Genomic DNA, 18,144 nt, shown 5'->3' with positions numbered 1-18,144 from the left:
TTTTACAACTAGAGAAATGTGAGGGGCTCTATCACATCTCATTGTTTTATCGTATAAAGGCAAAACGGACTATTTAGTAGTCTTTCAAGTTGTAATGTGTGTCATGTCCCATTTGAAAAATAACTGCTAGAAACAGAAACATTTCAGGTTCAGGGACGTCAAGTGTCGGAGAAGGTCTATCACCAAGGAAGTTTTAAGTACTGTTGGTAGTAATAATTGGCCTTCTCCAACAACAAGTGATAACAGCTACAAAATATTATCACTGAATGGTGTTGAGTTGTAGTTTTTATGGTGTGAAACATTCTGTCTTTTGCCAGTCATATCACCAGTGAGCTGATGGACATTGACATTTGTCCTAGCCATCAATTGTCCGAACTTTGACAACCACTGGAAAGAAAATGGTTCATGAATCAACACATTGTCAGAACTATTGTCTTTGTTGTTGTTTTGTCATTGCTGTTGTTGTTGTTGTTGATGATGATGATGGTGATGATGATGATGATGGTGGTGGTGGTGGTGGTGGTGGTGGTGGTGGTGGTGGTGATGATGATGATGATGATGATGATGATGATGATGATGATGATGATGATGATGATGATGATGATGATGATGATGATGATGATGATGATGTGGACACCCACATCTGCCTGACCCATTAGTCAACCTGCTTGTACATTCTTCACCAGGGTGGAATTGAAAATTGTTCCGTCATGTTTTCTTCATCCTTGTCTGTTTTGTTAGAGTTCTCCTCAGTTGCCTGTGATTTGCTGTTAAGTGTTCAACATTGTCTCCATTCTGAAATAAATGTAAACTAAGCGGGTGTTTATAAATATATATTTTCAGAACTTTGAATGATGGGCTATAGAATAGATGGCCAGGGTTCGTTTCCCACCAGGGGTAAGATTTTTTCTCTACTTTATATTATCTAGTATCCATACTGACTCTGAGGCCAAGACAGCTTCCTAATCAAAGGGTGCCAGGGCTCCTTTTTCACTGGGAGTAAAGTGGCCAGGACATGAAGCTGACAACTTTATTTTCATCTAGGGCTGAGTTAAAGAATTGTAGAGCTATAATCAACTCCTACATACATCTTCATGGTATGGTGTTTAATTGATTAAGCACAAGGACAACTTGATCTTTACCATATTTCAAAATGTTGAATACAGGTAAATGGATTACCTCTTAACAGACCAGGTTTCATTTGATATTCACAGCTTTAAAATTTCAATAAATACAATTTCTCTCCTGAAACACATTGCATTTCAGATATTTAAGATTATTTAAGAAAAGGTATTCGGCTGATAAGCCAGGGATTAGATGTCACATTTTACAGATTAATATTTCTTTATAGTGTTCTTCCTGTCTCTCCAGTTGATGATCATTGGCCCACAGGACCCTTCCTTTACTTTATATAGGATATCCTTGACTGTATTTCCTCCTAGATAATGCTTCAGTAATATTATGAAGGAATGCTTTAACAGTGCCGCTAAACTGGATATGTCACATCCATTGATAATCTTCCAATTAATGATTTTCAGTCACCATAGAATTTGATGCCATGTACTACAGAGTTGATAGAGCAGACACAGTCCACTGATGATAAGGAGGCTGTGTTAATATGCTAAAAGGTAGTATTCAACTTAGTAGGAGAACTAAAACTATCAACAAGTAGTGTTTATTCCAATTGAAGAACTTACCTGGATCTTGCTTTCTCCCAAGCTGCAATACATATGATCTTTACAGCAAAATCAACTGTCATATAATCAACAACTGTGTCTGGACTGCCAAGAGCTACTCTAACAATTCCTTTGCCTGATGCTATCAGAAGACCTACTGGGCCATTGAAGTTTTCTATCCATCCAGGAAAAGGATCATTCAGTGTGGATATCACTGTTGAAGAAAACAAAGCAGTAGCTTATATAATTGCCGAAAGTATGACACACACATGCACTCTCACACATACTAATGATTATTTTAAGTCTTGCGTTTACTCTTTCCCACAGCACGCACAATTCCAATACACAATCTACACAATCAAATAGCAATAATGATGTGCGATATCATGGGAAGACAGTGGAATTGAAAGGTGGTTGCTCAAGCTGGTTGCAGGTAGCACTAATTTAATTAAAAGATGGATCTGCCAGCAGTAGTCTCACTGTTGTCAGCTGTGGCTATTTTGATGAAAAGTGCTTGCACAGAAGCAGCTACTGGAAACCTGTATCACAATCATAAAATCTACTATATGAAATGAATGAAAATGTAGTTTAAGAATTTAAAGATAAATTAGATTTACTTTTGCCATTGTTCTAGAGTAATGAGCTGTGACACATTAGTCAACATATATATATGATGCTATGGACTGTGTGACCAAGGAACTGGGGCCTTCTCCAGCACAGGTAAGAAATTTCTTGTCAATATCATCCAGACCAGTTCTGAGCCATGCAGCCTCCTACAAAATGACCAAGGGGGACTGTTTTTCCATAGGTAAATGAACAAGAGCATTAAACTGACCAAACTTCCATCTAGTGGTGATGTTAATGTGTGAAGCTATACCTCCACTCCCCCATATGGCTTCATGGCCTGGTGTTTAATTAAGAACAGGGATAAATTTACTTTTTTCCTAAGTGCTTTATATGGTTTTGAAATATACTCTCATATACTGAGGAAGGAATATAAAAACCAGGTATATTATAAACAGTGTTAAGGAAATAGTGTCATGATTTAATGACTACACACGGTGTTTAGATAGACAATTAAAATCATCCAGCACTTATAACCAGTAACTACAAGCAGCTCTAACACTATCACACATGCACCTAACTTTAAAAATATCGCTCTACAGCAGCACACATAATGTCTTCTCTCTTCAACAGTTGTTGCCAAGTAAAGGTACCCCAACAATGTAGATTCCTCAGCTTTCCTATTAATGTTCTCATTGACTGTGACACTTCACTCATCATGGGTGAAACTAAAGTGCTGCCTACCCTGCCCAGCAGAGTATTACTGTGTTCCACGTTCCAGGGAACTCTTGACCATATTTTGCTCTCTGATGGCTCTGGTAGAGTACAGAAGGCTAACTCTACTAAAGTCAGAGTTGCTTTACGACTGGCGGTATACCACCAATCCGTTCGCCTTTGTGTCAAGCCTCTTGATGTTCAGGAGCATGGATACTTTTTCCAACTGAACACTAATGGTAATAGTCTTTGTGTAACATCTTCTCTGATGACAGGATTGGTTTGTTTCTTTCGAATATGCTAGCCAAGACGGTCGGTAGTTTGGTAGGTGAGTCAATCAGTTAAATTGCTGCTGACCCTCGCCAAGCACAGCCATTCTTGGCTTCAAGTCTCATCGAAAGAACATGACGGCTGAAAGGCTGAATAGTGGAGCGAGTAGAGTTGGTTATTGCTATTCAGCGACAATGTAAACAGGTATCCATTTCAACAGAGACTGTCGGAACGATACAGGACATGGTGTTTTCTGTGATGTCTAGGTCAAGTGTATATAAGAAGGACTGGCAGCAGCGGGCTTGCCCTTGTGTGTATATACAGGTATGTGTGAATGGAATAGGGGGACAGATGACGAGTGAGTGCCCACGTGAGTACCACCAGTAGATGGGTAATGTCCAGTAACAGTCAAACCTCTCCTCTTGTTGAAGGGTAGGGCCCATTTCAAAACACGGTCGAACTTTCGAAAGAAAGAATACGGTAATGGGTGTCGCCTGGACTCTAAAACAATAATTGCTGTGCTGATGGGAGGCAGAAGTAATTTTAAATAAGAAATAAAGTTTCTGAAATGCTTTAATCTGTCCTATTCTTTCAAACACACAATTTTCACAATTGAACTCTATCTCTGCTTATTTCACATTTACAAATACCATGTACTGAGGGAAAGAATATTGAAAAATAAACATTAGTATATTCTGCAGTGTTTCTGTTTTCACTAATAATTTTTAAACCGATTTTATGTTCAAAGAATGATCACTAAATATCACATTTCAATTTGTAACTACAGGTTGTTTATAAAGCATAACTACTCTATTCAACCGTTTGTAGGTTTTAGATTTTCTTCAATTAAGTGTCATGTACAAGTATATGTTATGTAAGGTAATTTTTTCACCCTTTAACTTCCTCCTCTTAATATTTCCTTCAAAATTTTCTGATATTGTCACGTGTATCAGGGATTAAAATGTGGTTTTGATATGATAATTGGATTTATTAATAACCTACAAGTCGGAACTACAATTCATTATTACACTATTCCTGCTTTACAAAACACACCATCACTCCACACTAGTCTCTTCAGTTTATCTGCATTAATATTCACGGGTGTATAACACGGGAACTGTAACATTCTCACTGAGTCACACACTCCAAATATTACACATAAATAAATTCTTCTAATCACATTTTAAGACTTCACAGGCCGACTTCTAGTTCTTCTTCAACTACGAACTTCCGTGGCTATCTCCTTGCTTGCTTATTCGCGTGCTTCTGCCGCTACTATTCGCAACAAGTCGAAGTAAAAGCCAAAGTTACTTTACGACTGGCAGTTTACCGCCAATCAGTTCCTCTTGGCGTCAGGCTCCTTGAGGCCCACTACGAGAGATATCTTTCCAACTGAACTCTTACGGTAATAGTCCTTATTAGCATCCTCCTTGACGAAGAGATGGCTTTCACTCTTATGAATACGCTTAGCCTTTTGTCAAATGTATATTTCGTACATATAACATGTTATTGAAAATTGTTCCTTTCGCACTACACACAAGTCCTCTCTGACTACAGACTTTACAGAGCAGATCACGCCTAACTTCCATATCTTATGCTACAACGGCGGCTTAGTCATTTAAATGGTCGTTAGCTTGACCACCGCCAACATTAAACCTCTTATATTTTTTATGTACGGCGTCACCTTGTCCTATACCAAGAATATTTTCATTCTCATGATTATTATACGGAACTTGTAACTACTTTACATATATAGCCGAGGAACTGATACGGGCCTATAGTAAATATAGATCACGTGGTCGCTATCCAGCCAGTCTATTGGCGCGTAGGTCAGATCTACAGAAAGAACATGTCACGTGACATGTGACGTTGTGACGTCACCGCGGACACGTAAAAAGCAGCTTCTTGTACTGCTGCGTAATCTAGCAACGAACTGCTTATCAAGAATCTGGCTCCGCCGGAACTTGTTTACCAACACGTTGCCTAGCAATGGGTGTTAGTGTAACATTATGATTTATTTTTAATAACGTAGAAGAAAATGGGATGCCGAGACTGTGCAATGTAAGGAAGCAAAAGTTGATAATTTTAGTCAAGAATAAAATTTGTTCTTATATACTAATTATTAATGCTCTTAATAATATACTGTGTAGGATCTGGTATTCGAAGTCCCAAAGTTCAGAAGGAACTGAAATCCAAAGATTATAACTCTGAACAATTTACATATAAACATGCTTAAATGCAAGAGACAGTTTATTTTGCAACATATGTTTAAAAAGATTAAACGCTGTTCTTCGGAGAAAAAAAAAGGTGATAATACTGGCTCTCATTTTTCCACTTCAAGTACTCCTTAGATCAAGAAGATCTCAGTAAATATTTTCAAATGCTGAATCTACATGATATAAATTTTTTGCTCAGGAAACCAAATGCAGAAGCTCCCTAGTCTGGAAAGCATTTGATCAGTGACTTTTTAGATAGTGGGTGCCATACTGTATTTACGTCTGAAAGAAATCAATACATAGACGGGCGTTGCAAAATCACAAATATTACTTTTGAGAAGTCTGCAGTTTGAACTGCATTAACTTCTACGCTCCTGTTTATTGTGTGAGCTACTTACCTATGGAAGGTCTGATTATTACGATTGGCAGGTTTTCTCCAAGATCTTTGACCACATGCTCTGCCAGTGACTTCGTGAATACATATGTATTTGGAAGATTCCCTAGAATCCTGCAATGCAATAAACATACACCCCAAAGACATATTAATTTCTTAGTACGAGTACAAATATTTTCGTACCTTGAATGATGAAGTATGTGATACAGTTCGAAAAATAAATATTTTTCTGATGTTTTTTCATTTCATAATAACCTGAGACAAGATGACGGTTAATCAAAATTATTTCTTAATTTGCTGTGTAATGTACTTAAACAAATAAGAGTATTGGTCTGAAAAATGCTTCTATTACTCAACATAATCTCCCTGTATACTGAGGCACTTCTCCCTCCGTTTCACAAGCCCCTGAAAACCAGCAGCATAAAATTCTTTGGGCTGCTGTCGGAACCAGGCGGTGACTTCCCTTTCTACAGCTTCATCGTCTGGAAAATGTTCAGTCGAAAGATGATGTTTAAGAGGGCCGAACAAATAGAAGTCGCTTGGAGCAAGGTCGGTGCTATATGGAGTGTGCTCTAGGACTTCCCATATGAAATTTTTCAGCGTCTCATCTGTCTTGTTGGCAGTATGGGGACTCGCATTGTCATGCAAGAGCAACATGCCTTTGGTGTGGAGTCCTGGTCGCTTCCGTTGAATGACCTTACGAAGTTTCCTGAGGGTGTTAGAGTAGGAGTCGGCATTTACGTAAATGCGGACTCCTACTGTAACACCCTCAGGATGTAAATGTTCACTCTAAAGGGAAGTCACGCCTGGTTCCGACAGCAGCCCGAAGAAATTTATGCTGCTGGTTGTCAGGGGCTTGTGAAACGATGAGACAAGTGCCTCAATGTACAGGGAGATTATTTTAAGAAATAAAAGCATTTTTCAAAACAGTACTCCTATGTGTTTAAGTTCTATATCCATTTGTAACGTACTTATTGACTTACCTAGGTATCATCAGGAAAGTCCAGGACTTCCTGCAATTCAGAGACATAAATGAGATGACAACAATTTCTTAATTATCTGTTGTCATTTTATCCAGTTTCCAAAATGCTCAATACTAGAATATGGAAGGAAAGAATTTGTCATTTCTTATGTATGATTATAAATCTTGGTTTCTTACTATGAGAAAAGAACATATATTATTACGAAGTGTTTAAAAAAAATAGAGAAATACATGACCTAGGAAGGATGAAATGCTGTGAAATTTATGTCCGCCACATACGTAAAAAGGAAGCTACTAAGTTACACATGTCTCCCATTGTTGTTAGGATATCGAAATGTAGGTTCTATTCCTGGCTGTGCATTCAGTTAGGATGCATAACACATTTTGATGGCAAGCGCTCTGAGACAACAGCTAACGGCTACTTCATACAGCATGAAGGAGAAAGAAAGAAACTGAAGATATACTGTAGGGAATAAATTTTGAAGATGAGAAATGGATGAAACTGGTTCAGGATTGTGTTCAGTGGTAAAGTCCCTGTGCTTAACTACTGAAGCACTATGCCATGAAGGTGTATGGAGGAGAGGATGTATAGATCAATGTTTCTTTGACCTCGGAACTAATTTCAGGTGAGAAGTCACCAGGCGCTTTACCCTGCTACTCATTTCTGATAAGGACTACAAGTCGGATGGTCGCGGGTTCGATTCCCGAGGTCATTCGATTGTTCAATTGACTTAATCCTTTCAGCCGCACGATGGATAATGTTGTTTTTTTAATGTTATCACTTTTATTAAGTCCAGGTCAAATATATATTGATACATTCAGATAACTACGTTTATTGTAATCAGCTGTGGGATTGTCAATGTTCCAATAGACAACAACTTCGAACAGTTTGCGGGCCCTGAAAAGGGCCGTTTGTTCCACCGTGCGTGAGCTGGAGAGTTGCGGCAGGTAGCAAAGCGCGGTTGCTGGTGTAGCGGCAGCCGCGTTAGTTGCCTGGTCACAGAGCGTAGTCCCTGGAGACTTGCGGCAACTATGTCAGTTGCCTGGTCGGAGAGCGTGGTTGCTTGAGAGTTGCGGCAGCTTTCTTGGAGCAGTAATGAACTGATGACTCTGATGACTGATCGCTCTGGACTGAATGTCATCACCGATGATTGCAGAGCAGAACAGAGCAGAAACTTACAGCCGACAATCAGCCGGCACGGTCATTCTTGGCATCGGGCCCCGCTGGGACCCATGGCTATATTTTTGTGTTGAGTGCAGACTTTTTTTCTCTCTCTCTTAGTTGGTCCTCCTTAACGATAAAAGGAGTGGTTGGTCTTTTTTTTTGTTTTTAATTGGTGTTCACTTGCTACAACTTATTGGAGAAAATGTGATATATACATTTTTTTTACTTGTTACACTCTTCACAATATAACTGATATTAAATTTTAATACTATTATGTACAGGGACATCTGCCAGTGTAGGAATGTGCAGCAGCCTATGCATCAATTTATTTAACAATCCAAAACAACAATTAGACACTTGAACGGTCGTAGGTCTGACCGCTGCCAAGTTTATAGCCTCTTATATTTCCTATGCCTGGCTTCTCCTTGTCCAATTGCACGTACTTTTGGATTTTCGTGATTTAGGATGACATCTGCCTGCCTCCTGCATAATTTAGTTATGTAATCATACACGTACGGAATTTTGAACTCCAAGTGCAAATGGCGGACCAGTATGCGCCTGTCAAGATTGCCAATAGCGCGGAGAACTCTGTTCCGCATGCGCTGCAGTTTCATCAAATTAGTGTCCGCCGTAAACTCCCGGCCTAGATCATTATTGATCTAATTAGTGCTTTGTACACGATTAATTTAATGTGTGTGCTCAAATGCTTGCTTTTGAATATAGAGCATATCCTAACGTGCGTGCCCAAGGCCTTGGCTGCGTTTTTCTCTGTGTGTAGTCTCCATGTCATCCTCCTATCGAAGGTGACACCGAGATATTTTATACTATTTACAAATGGGATGTTCCGTCTTTTTAGATGTAGGTCGTCCTCAGGCATTCTACGCCTTCTGGAGAAGTAGATAGCCTGAGTCTTCCCTTAATTGATCTCTATGTTCCAGTGCTGACACCATGACCCCACGACAGTGAGACCACGCTGCAGTTTGTTGAAAACTCGTCGCTCGTGTTTCTCTGTTGTGTATATACAAGTACCGTCCGCGAACAGAGCAAGGTGTATTCCAGGTGCCGCGGGGTATCATTTATATATAACCTGTACATCACTGGGCCAAGGACGGAACCTTGTGACAACCCTGCCGCTACTTTCCTGGGCGAAGAAAGTTTGCCTTTTGCTGAAACTTTAAATTTTCTTTTTGTTAGAAATGAAGCAATCAGCTTTACGAGACTGGTCGAAAATTGTAACTCTGTGAGCTTATATAGTAGATCGGGGTGCCATGTTGTGTCAAAGGCCTTTTCAATGTCCAAGAATGCAGCAGCCATCGACATATTGTTATTAAAATTAAGAGAGACGTGATCCGTTAGCCTCATGCATTGGAGTGTCGTGCTGTGACACGCACGAAAACCAAACTGACTTGTGTTTAGCAAGTTTCTTTCCTCTAAGTGTCCATGGATTATTCCTAGAATTCCTTTCTCGAAAAGTTTGCCCGTAGTAGACAGGAGGCTAATCGGACGTAAATTTTGTGGGAATTTTGGGTTTTTGTCGGTTTTTGGCAGAGCTATGATTTTGGCTTCCTTCCACGGTGCCGGGAAGTGACAGAGTCGAAAACAGTGGTCAAATAAATGCGTTAAATGAACGAGAGTTCTTCCTGGAAGGTGCCTGAGACATTCATTTGGAATGCCATCAATTCCGCAGGTCTTTCCTAATTTTAAGGATCGAATTTCTTTGGAGACGTCACATGGTCGAAATTTAAGTGAGGGGTTTTCTTCGACTGTAGTCAGCAGAGCTTGGACTCGGGCCTCCACCCGCTGTTCATGGTCAGTGTCACAGTTTGTGGGCTTGAACAGGTTTTCTAGATAATTTGCAATTATATTGGCTTTTCTATTTGAATAAAATACTGGTCCGAAACGCCCACGAATTGCAGTTGGTGCCTTTGGTCCACCCCTCTTTGTGAGGGATTTTGCAATAGGCGGTATTGCACGAGGTGTAATCTCACAATTCTCTATCTTGGTTTCCCACCGTTCAAGTGCCTTCTTCCGGGCCATTCTCCTTATAGTTTTAGTGACCCAGCTCACTGCCGTTTTGCATTCTGGAACCCGGGTTTCTTGCCAAAGATTTCTGAACCTCTGCTTGTACTTGAGTAGACGGTCTAGGCCAGATGGGCAGCGATTACGAAATGAAGTTTTGGTTGTTTCTGTCGACAGCCTTGTAACCGTATGTCCCTCGCCAAAATTATTTAATGAAGGGAACGACCAACTTATGCACTGTTTATCACCATGAGAGACGCTCCTCCGGCGAGATACCATCCCGGGACCGTCTGGTTGTAATTGAACTACTGTCCTCCTTAAGCTTATAGTGTCACTATTGTCCCTAACGTCACCTGTTTGCTCCTGGTATCGTAATCCCATGAAATGACCTTGTGCGAGACCGGCCAGGAAGGGTCTTGGGTTCCCTGCTTGTGTGCCTTGAAGACCTAAAATAGTTTATGATGGGCCTCTCGAAAAATACGAATGTAGTACAGATGCCAGGCTGGACCCTTGGCTTTCTCTTTTTATTTTCTTGTTTTTTTTTATGCCAAATGGGGGACTTGTACAGAGAGGGCAGTCGGTTACAGGGAGCGGAGGAAGACAGTTGTTGAAATGTAGACAGGGAACAGAGAAGTGTTTTACAGTAGTGGTAGCGACTCGGCGGACGGAGCGGCTAGCTTTGAGGACAATGTAAATATTGATCATTGAATGAAACTTTAAATTAGGACTTCAATACACGGTTTGTTCTGGGGGCCCCGGATTCATGAAACCCGAAGTGTGTTCCACTCCCATATCCGAAGCACCCGTAGCCCTGAGACAAAGAACTCAAGCTCGATCGAGAGTTGTGGCAGCTGTACGTAGGCGGATGGCTACAGCCTATATGCTGATGCTATAGAAGCTGCAAAGTCGCGAGCTGCTTTGTCAGCTTCTATACATGAATTAATTTTGATTCTTGGGGATACTAGGGCAGAGGCGAGGCTTTGAAACCGCTCCCAATCTGTGAATTTTACAACTGGATCTAGATTTCCCTGGCTTTAGCATGATCCAAGATGCAAAACATTGTAGGTAGGTGATCTGAATCCATGGTGTCCAGAACTCTGACCTCTGAGAGCCGAACATCTTTATGGACCACAATGTCCAGGACATCACCTCTCCCATCAGGAACGAAGTGGGTAGGATACTGTGGCGCCGAATTTTCAAAATTACAATTAACAAATAGATCTAAAAGCTTCAAACCTGAAGGGCTTGCGATGTTACTATTCCAAACAGGGTGCTTTGCGTTCAGATCACCTGCCAAAATGGATTTTGTTCTAAGGTTTAAGAGCTCTGTGATGTCTGAGTCTCTCCACGCTCTAAGTGGAGATTTATAAACAGATGCAAGCAGCATTTCAGTATGACCAATCGGTATGCAGACCCCCGTTACCTCTACTGAAAGGAGGGGAGGCAGGTCAACATGAGTATGTGGGATTCCCTTTTTGACTGCAACAGCAGTTCCGCCCTTATGCCCATCCTGGCGATCATTCCGATATATATGATAATTTGGAATATAGAACCTCATATGTGGTTTCAGATGTGTCTCCGAGAAAAGGGCCACATCTATTTTTAGGTCTTGCATCTGTTTCCGTAGCTCATAGGCCTGTCTCCCAATGCCGTTGGCATTGAACGCTACAATCTTCAGAGGCCTATGGACTGTTACCACCATTGCGATTCAGTAGACTTAAATCAGCCTTGGTGATAACTGCAACTTTTTCCCCTTCTGATGCAGCAACCGAGAGCCCATAATCTGCTGCACCATAGTGAAGGCAACGAACATATCGTCCGTTGCATTACTATTTACAATTTTTGCCTCCACTGACTGACCTGAAGCTTTGTTGGTGAATTGTTGATTCTGGGGACCGTTAGACGCTTTCTGCTGTGCTGAGGTTTGCTTCGCTTCCACCGAGCTGTGTAGAACAGAGGCGAACGTCCGCTCGGCTGTAACATATTTGGAGAAGAACGTTCTTCCTGAAGACCCTTCATTTGTCACGCGTTGGTTCTTCTTCCGCCGCAGCTCCTCCTACGCATGACTGCAGCATCTTGGGATGCTCTCGCTATTCTCCTTTTCCGGGCATTTACAGTGGCGGTGACCACACCCACACCATAGGCATCGAGGAGGCTGCCTGCAGTGAACCCAAATGTGGCCAAAAGGCTGGCAGTTGTAGCACTGGGTCAGACCATTTCTTGATTTGTAAGCCTCTACTTTGATAATTATGTTGCAGAGGTTGGTGATTTTGAAGATTTCCTGGGATTTGTTGTACTGATGATTGCGAGCTTTGGGCTCCGGCTTTCATACCATGCTTGATGGGGGAAGCGAAACTTGCAGTTGCGATTGTGAGCGCTGATTGGCTAGCGTGCGTGATTATCTACAAGTGAGTTTGACATCGAGTGCTGTATAAATATGAGCGTCGGCAGCAATGTAAGACAATGTGATATTGACCTAGGAGTGAGTGTTGTCTGTTAGACCGGGGAAACCGCGTATGTGGGATGTTCCCACACAGCCCAAGATGACACTTTATTTTTTAATACTGAATTAAGGAGAGAACTTACTTTGGTGTCAGAACATCGAGTATATGTTCATCGGTGTTCTCCACAATGTTGATAATATCTCTCCAATCAGCATGGGGTGGATAGATGACCTCCTCCACAACTTTTCTGTCACAGATGCAATAAACCGTGGAGATATGAACTAAAACCTGGAAACCAAATGAGCGCAGTGACATAAGTTTAAAACTCCAGTTCCACGAGCAAAATTTGGAAATCTAATTTCATTCCAATGTGTTAAAAGGAATTCAAATCAATTTGTTGTGAATCAAATTACCTTCCAGTTTAAATATCAACCAGAGGCCAACTGATATTCTTTTAGTTCTGTCTCAGCCCTGCAAAGCATTTTCCTAGTTAGCTCTTTCTAGTGGTCGACGCCAACAGTTTCGAGATCTTTCGTTCTGCTTCCATGTACAGTTCAATAATGGTGTCATGTGTTGCCTATATTCTAAACGTATTGACTTGTTATTCAATGCGCTGATAAAGAAGCACTTATATTGCTAAGTTACAAAATTGTTTTCTAATATTCCGATAATTCTATTCCAATATAATTGGTTTCTTCTGTAATCCTGTGTATTTGATTTTATGCATTTAAAATACTATTCTGAGAAGTGGTCCATAAGCTTCACCAAACTGACACAGGGGTCCGTGGCACAAGGAGATTAAGAACCAATGATCTACTGAAGTAATGGCTATGGTATAGTAAATTTGTGGGCTGATTTCTTTTTATTCTATTGCACTTGGCACGAAATTATGAGAGCTGATATATTACATGCTGAATGCACCTGATAATCGTACATCTTATATAACACAGCCACAATAAAGAAAGGCAATTTTACAGAACAGTAGTTCGATTTTTTTTTGTTATGTGTATAAATTCAGGTACACTATCCAGAATGTAATTGAAATCTAGCAGAGGGAGAGCAATCAAGGAATGGCCTTATTTTACTATATTAAAACTCTTCTGCTTCATGCCAGCACGATAAAATTTTCTCTTTAAGTTGCAGTCCTATTATTATAGTAGTTAAAGTATGAACTTAGCAGTCAGTTACTCTTGTTGTGACTCAAAATGACAGTGGGGCAGAAAAAATGACAGCATGACGACGGTGTTTTTCTTTGTTGAAAATTTCATAGTTCAAATTCATTATATGGCTGTCTACAGTGTTCAAGGAGAATACTCTGACACTAGCATTAAGCCTTTATTTATTTGAAAGGAAAGGATTGAAAAAGAACTCCATCAAAAATACTTAAGCCCAATAGCTTTAAAGCAGTTCCATTTGCACAAAGATAATGAACTGAGTAGCATAAAAATATTTATCTCCTATAGAGCTCCTATGTCCAAAATACTACATATCTGTTTTTTTTTCAACCGGCAAAATTGCATCATAATGGTCACTGTCTAGTTCACAAGCAATCAACAGAGATGCATTTCTTTCAATCACGACTTGACCAGCTGTAAGAGTCAGTGGTTAATAGAATTGGCATTCACGTACAAAACAAATACTGACAGAGTTTATGAATTTTACCATTAGTTGTTATTTCCGCATTACCATCATACACTCCATTTTTTCATATGGATTCTTTAGTCCTTGTTCATATTAAAATATAGTCGCAGATTATTCAAAATGATGTCAAATGCAACAAAAGTACAAATATTTTCCCAGTTATTGTACACACATTCACAGTTCCCTCTAAATACATTTTACTGACCATCAGGCAACAGGTGACCAGGCCGCGCATATCTCAAGCGGTTAGTCGCTGGCTTCCCACCGCGGCGTCCCGGGTTCGATCCCGAGTCTGGTCAAGTGGGATTCTTGGTGGACAAAGTAACGCTGGGGTGGGTTTTCTCCAATTACACTTGGTCGTCGACTTACGACCGGTCGCATTTACAATCACAAAAAAATGAAAAATAAAAGATGATTAAAATGTAATTTTTTTAAAAATAAATTATAGAGATGATAAGAAGATTAGAAAAGTTAAAAAATACTGCTAATAAATAAATGGCCGACGTACGACCAGATCGATTTAGGACCTGTCAGTCAGAACGGAAGTCGGTCGTAAGTCCACGACCAAGTGTACTTCGGTTTCCCCTACCAATCTTCATTTAACCAAATTCTCCATCATCATAATCACCCAGGGCAGGCTTCAATAGGCCAGTCAGTGGCCACAGTGCCGACTGGACCCACTTTGACTAAACCCCCCCCCCACAATAAGAGAATTAAAAAAAAATGTGACCAAAGTTTCAGACTCAACAGTTCCTTAGATAACCCTTCATTAGTCAACCCTTCGTATACATTAAAATTTTAATCTCTATAAAAAGGAAGTATAGAATCCTTGAAATAACCACATTTTAACATCCACCATAACATGTGAATTCTCATTTGATTAAAATGTGTGTGTATTATTTACCCCGTTTGGGGTAAAGTGATCCTCATCAAAAAGATGATATTTTGATGATGGTGGGAGTGTGTGGCTAACGAGTGTCAGAAATGAAATTACCTGCTTCTGTCTCCGCTTTTGAGGTGCTGAATTTACTGGATGGTAGAGATGGTAGACTTGTCAATGTCTGCCACACTGCTGTGTGGAGAACATTGAAGCAAGCGACAGTTCATCGTTTAGTAATAAGTGAGCTGTGATGCAGCTTTCCAACAGCGTTTTTCCACCCACGTTTTCCCTCTCATTACCTGTGTCTAGTGATGACACACACTAAAATGCCCCTCTTTCTGATACTTATTGATAGACAGTACTGAGTACATGCCTATTGTGGATTCTTTGCGTCTGATATTCCTCAACAGCTGTGGTGAAGTTGTTGTTACAAAAACCATGGACAGTTCATATCTGCATAGTCTTCGTTACCAAGTATAAACAGCATATTTTCAATTCCCTACTTCCATACAAATGTTATAAGCACAGGTGCTCTATAACCAGTAACGGTCAAAATTTGGATGTATACTTTTGATATTTTTAATCATATTAATATGAAAGAAATTAATTACATTCTTCTGGAACTAATTAAAAACTGTAGCCATCATCAATTTAGTTTTAATGAGTTATTCAAATTCTTTAAGTTAGGTGAGACTTGGGACAAATTTTTCGTTTAGTTGTAAGACTGAGGGCTTTGAGAGAAAAGAGAGATGGGAGACCAGGGTGCACAGCTGATCTTCCTTTCAAAATTGTAAACCTTGATATATGCCTTAAGTAAGTAAAAGTAAAGGTATCCCTGTAACAGGCCGTGGAGGCCCACAGGGTTGTGAGATGTTAAGTTCTCACATTTTATAGACAATCGGCGGTAAGGTTGTCAGCCCTACTCGCCGGCAACCCTCTATCCCAGATAATGTTCCCAGAATATTCCTGGTATTCATTACTGTTAGAGGCTGACTCGACTCCAGGGCCATAGTGCGGCTGGACGGATTAGATAAACCGAAAAAATGCTCCTCATCAGGATTCAATTCCGCTACCTTCCGGCTTGTAGCATAGTGCCCCAACCGACTACCCTAACGCGTGTCCCTGATATATGCAGAGTTCATAAATTTTAAGCAGGGCATTTCGAGAACCAATGTCCTTCTTTATTCAATTAACGCAGCAGTAACCAGCAGTTGAGATCTCCAAAAATGAACATTGCACGCTTTTGTTTCTAACCGGGAAACACAAAACTTTTGTCCACTTCTTAGTGTTAAACCAGCCTAATAGAATACAGAGGGTAACGATTATCATTCAAGCCTGTGAACTTGAAGACAGGTGCCTTTCTGCAGAGACTGTTGGTTTAAACACTGTGTAAGATTTAGTGCATAAGTTCGGACATGCTTGAGTATCATCCACCCACCCAAACTTAATCTTTAAACTCTGTAACCATTTCGACTCCCAAGAAAATGACAGCTCATTTCATTGACCCCACTCAACTTTGTATGACCTGATTAGGATGTAATTATCATTCAAATATATTTCTTTTCAGAGCTTCTCAGAAAGTGTTACTACTTGAAATGAATATATAAGTATATAAATGAGCAACACTATTTCACCCATAAAATCTCTCATCTCATTCTGATTGCAATAAATCAATTTTCAAACATAAATTTTTTAATACCTGGAAAAGCTTTCAGCTGTGCAGTAACAACATATTCTGCTTTTATTAAGAGGCTTGAAAAACCGTAAGATAAATAAACTGATAATTATTTAACCAATCAGCCATTGTGTATCCAGAATTCTTTCTCCAAACTGGGGGAGCTGAAGACTTTTTTTCATAAATTTACGTTCAGAAACACAGGACTACTCCCAGCAATTTCCTTTGCTTTAGATTTTTATTACTAATGCAGAGAATATTTCATTCTGTTTGTAATTTTCATTTTGTTTTTAAAAATTCAATGTGTCAGGTGCCCATTCCCTACCCTGGATCAACTAGCACCCATGATCCAAGCTTCTAAGTTCTTGGATTCACCTATGAATTTTTCAAAATTAACAAGCAATTAATAATAAATATTTTCTACTGATAACATTTTCTGGAAAATGATGAAAATGTAATTGGGAAAATCTAGTCACAAACAGAAAATATGAAATGTACTCGTACAAAATAAAAATAAAGCCCTAGGGTGATTTATTTCCTACATGCCCTGTGAATCGATCAGCAAACTTCCCAAGAATTATACTAAAGTGCAATAACATGGTGCAGCAAAATATACTCATGAAGGCTAAAAATCTTAACATTCTTTCTTTCAATTCATGAAACTCACCTTTAAATGCTTCATTTTTCTTGCAATTAACATGACTTCCCGTGTTCCTCTTGCATTTATAAGTGTTGCATACTTGAGGGTAAAATCAAATCTGACACTGGCAGCCGAATGAAACACTATGGACACGTTTTCTTCTAACATTTGCCGGTCACTTGGTGACAGACCAAGCCCCAGTTCCATACAGTCGCCCGACACCGGCACTATTTTCTTAAAACTCTCAGGATATTTTTGCCTCAAGACATCAAACAGCTGTAGACATTAAAATTATGGATTCAGTTTTATAAGACTAACTAAGCATACAGTTTTGTATGAGTGTGAAACTTGGTCTTCAATTCTGTATTTCAGCTTCCTGTTGCAATTGTTTAACTTAACGTCTATGTATTTATCGTCAGTCAATATTGCAAGACTTGTTTATTCTCTACTTAATTTTAATTTTAGTTTAACATTATGTAACCGTTCATTCTGACTGGAGGAGTGTTGTGTGAAAATTAAATTTGTATTAAGTTAAGATTAACAATATTACAAACAAAGAGATCCGGCAGATAGACAGCTCTTACACGCGGAAGGGACATAGTTCAAGTTTTGCTATGTGAACAGGAAGTAACATCTGGTACTTTCCTGGAATTCTGGCAGTTTCAGCAACGTCGGAAAGGCTTTGAGAAAATGAGAGCTGACAGCTTGGGACAGCGATAACTTAGAAGTGGGACGGCCGGAGCCTCACACCCTGACCGTAATGCATCAAGGGGCTGTCATCCTTAGCGTCAGGTCAGCATCTGCCAGAATCACATAGCAGAGCAACATGATTGGGAATTCAAAATTTAGGGAACCTCCTAGTTT

At 39.9% G+C, this 18,144-nt stretch overlaps 1 protein-coding gene across 5 annotated transcripts in view; it reads right to left on the bottom strand.

Moving 5' to 3' along the window:
* LOC111875526 (putative fatty acyl-CoA reductase CG5065) overlaps positions 1-18,144 on the bottom strand; it is a 45,540-nt gene that overhangs the window by 11,816 nt on the left and 15,580 nt on the right. For 3 of the 5 annotated variants that reach the window (XM_023871851.2, XM_023871852.2, XM_023871847.2), the window contains 5 exons: positions 17,308-17,556; positions 12,587-12,732; positions 6,818-6,847; positions 5,839-5,948; positions 1,698-1,890 (listed from right to left, as the gene is read on the bottom strand). In XM_023871851.2, the coding sequence (XP_023727619.1) occupies positions 1,698-1,890; positions 5,839-5,948; positions 6,818-6,847; positions 12,587-12,732; positions 17,308-17,556 (728 nt within the window). The remainder of the gene's footprint in view (positions 1-1,697; positions 1,891-5,838; positions 5,949-6,817; positions 6,848-12,586; positions 12,733-17,307; positions 17,557-18,144) is intronic. The other 2 variants (XM_023871849.2, XM_023871848.2) reach the window with 2 other exon arrangements.

Source organism: Cryptotermes secundus, unplaced genomic scaffold (assembly GCF_002891405.2).
Source record: "Cryptotermes secundus unplaced genomic scaffold, Csec_1.0 scaffold468, whole genome shotgun sequence".
Lineage (NCBI taxonomy): Eukaryota > Metazoa > Arthropoda > Insecta > Blattodea > Kalotermitidae > Cryptotermes > Cryptotermes secundus.
Note: the sequence above shows the minus strand (reverse complement) of the source record. Positions and strands in the feature narration are given on the sequence as shown.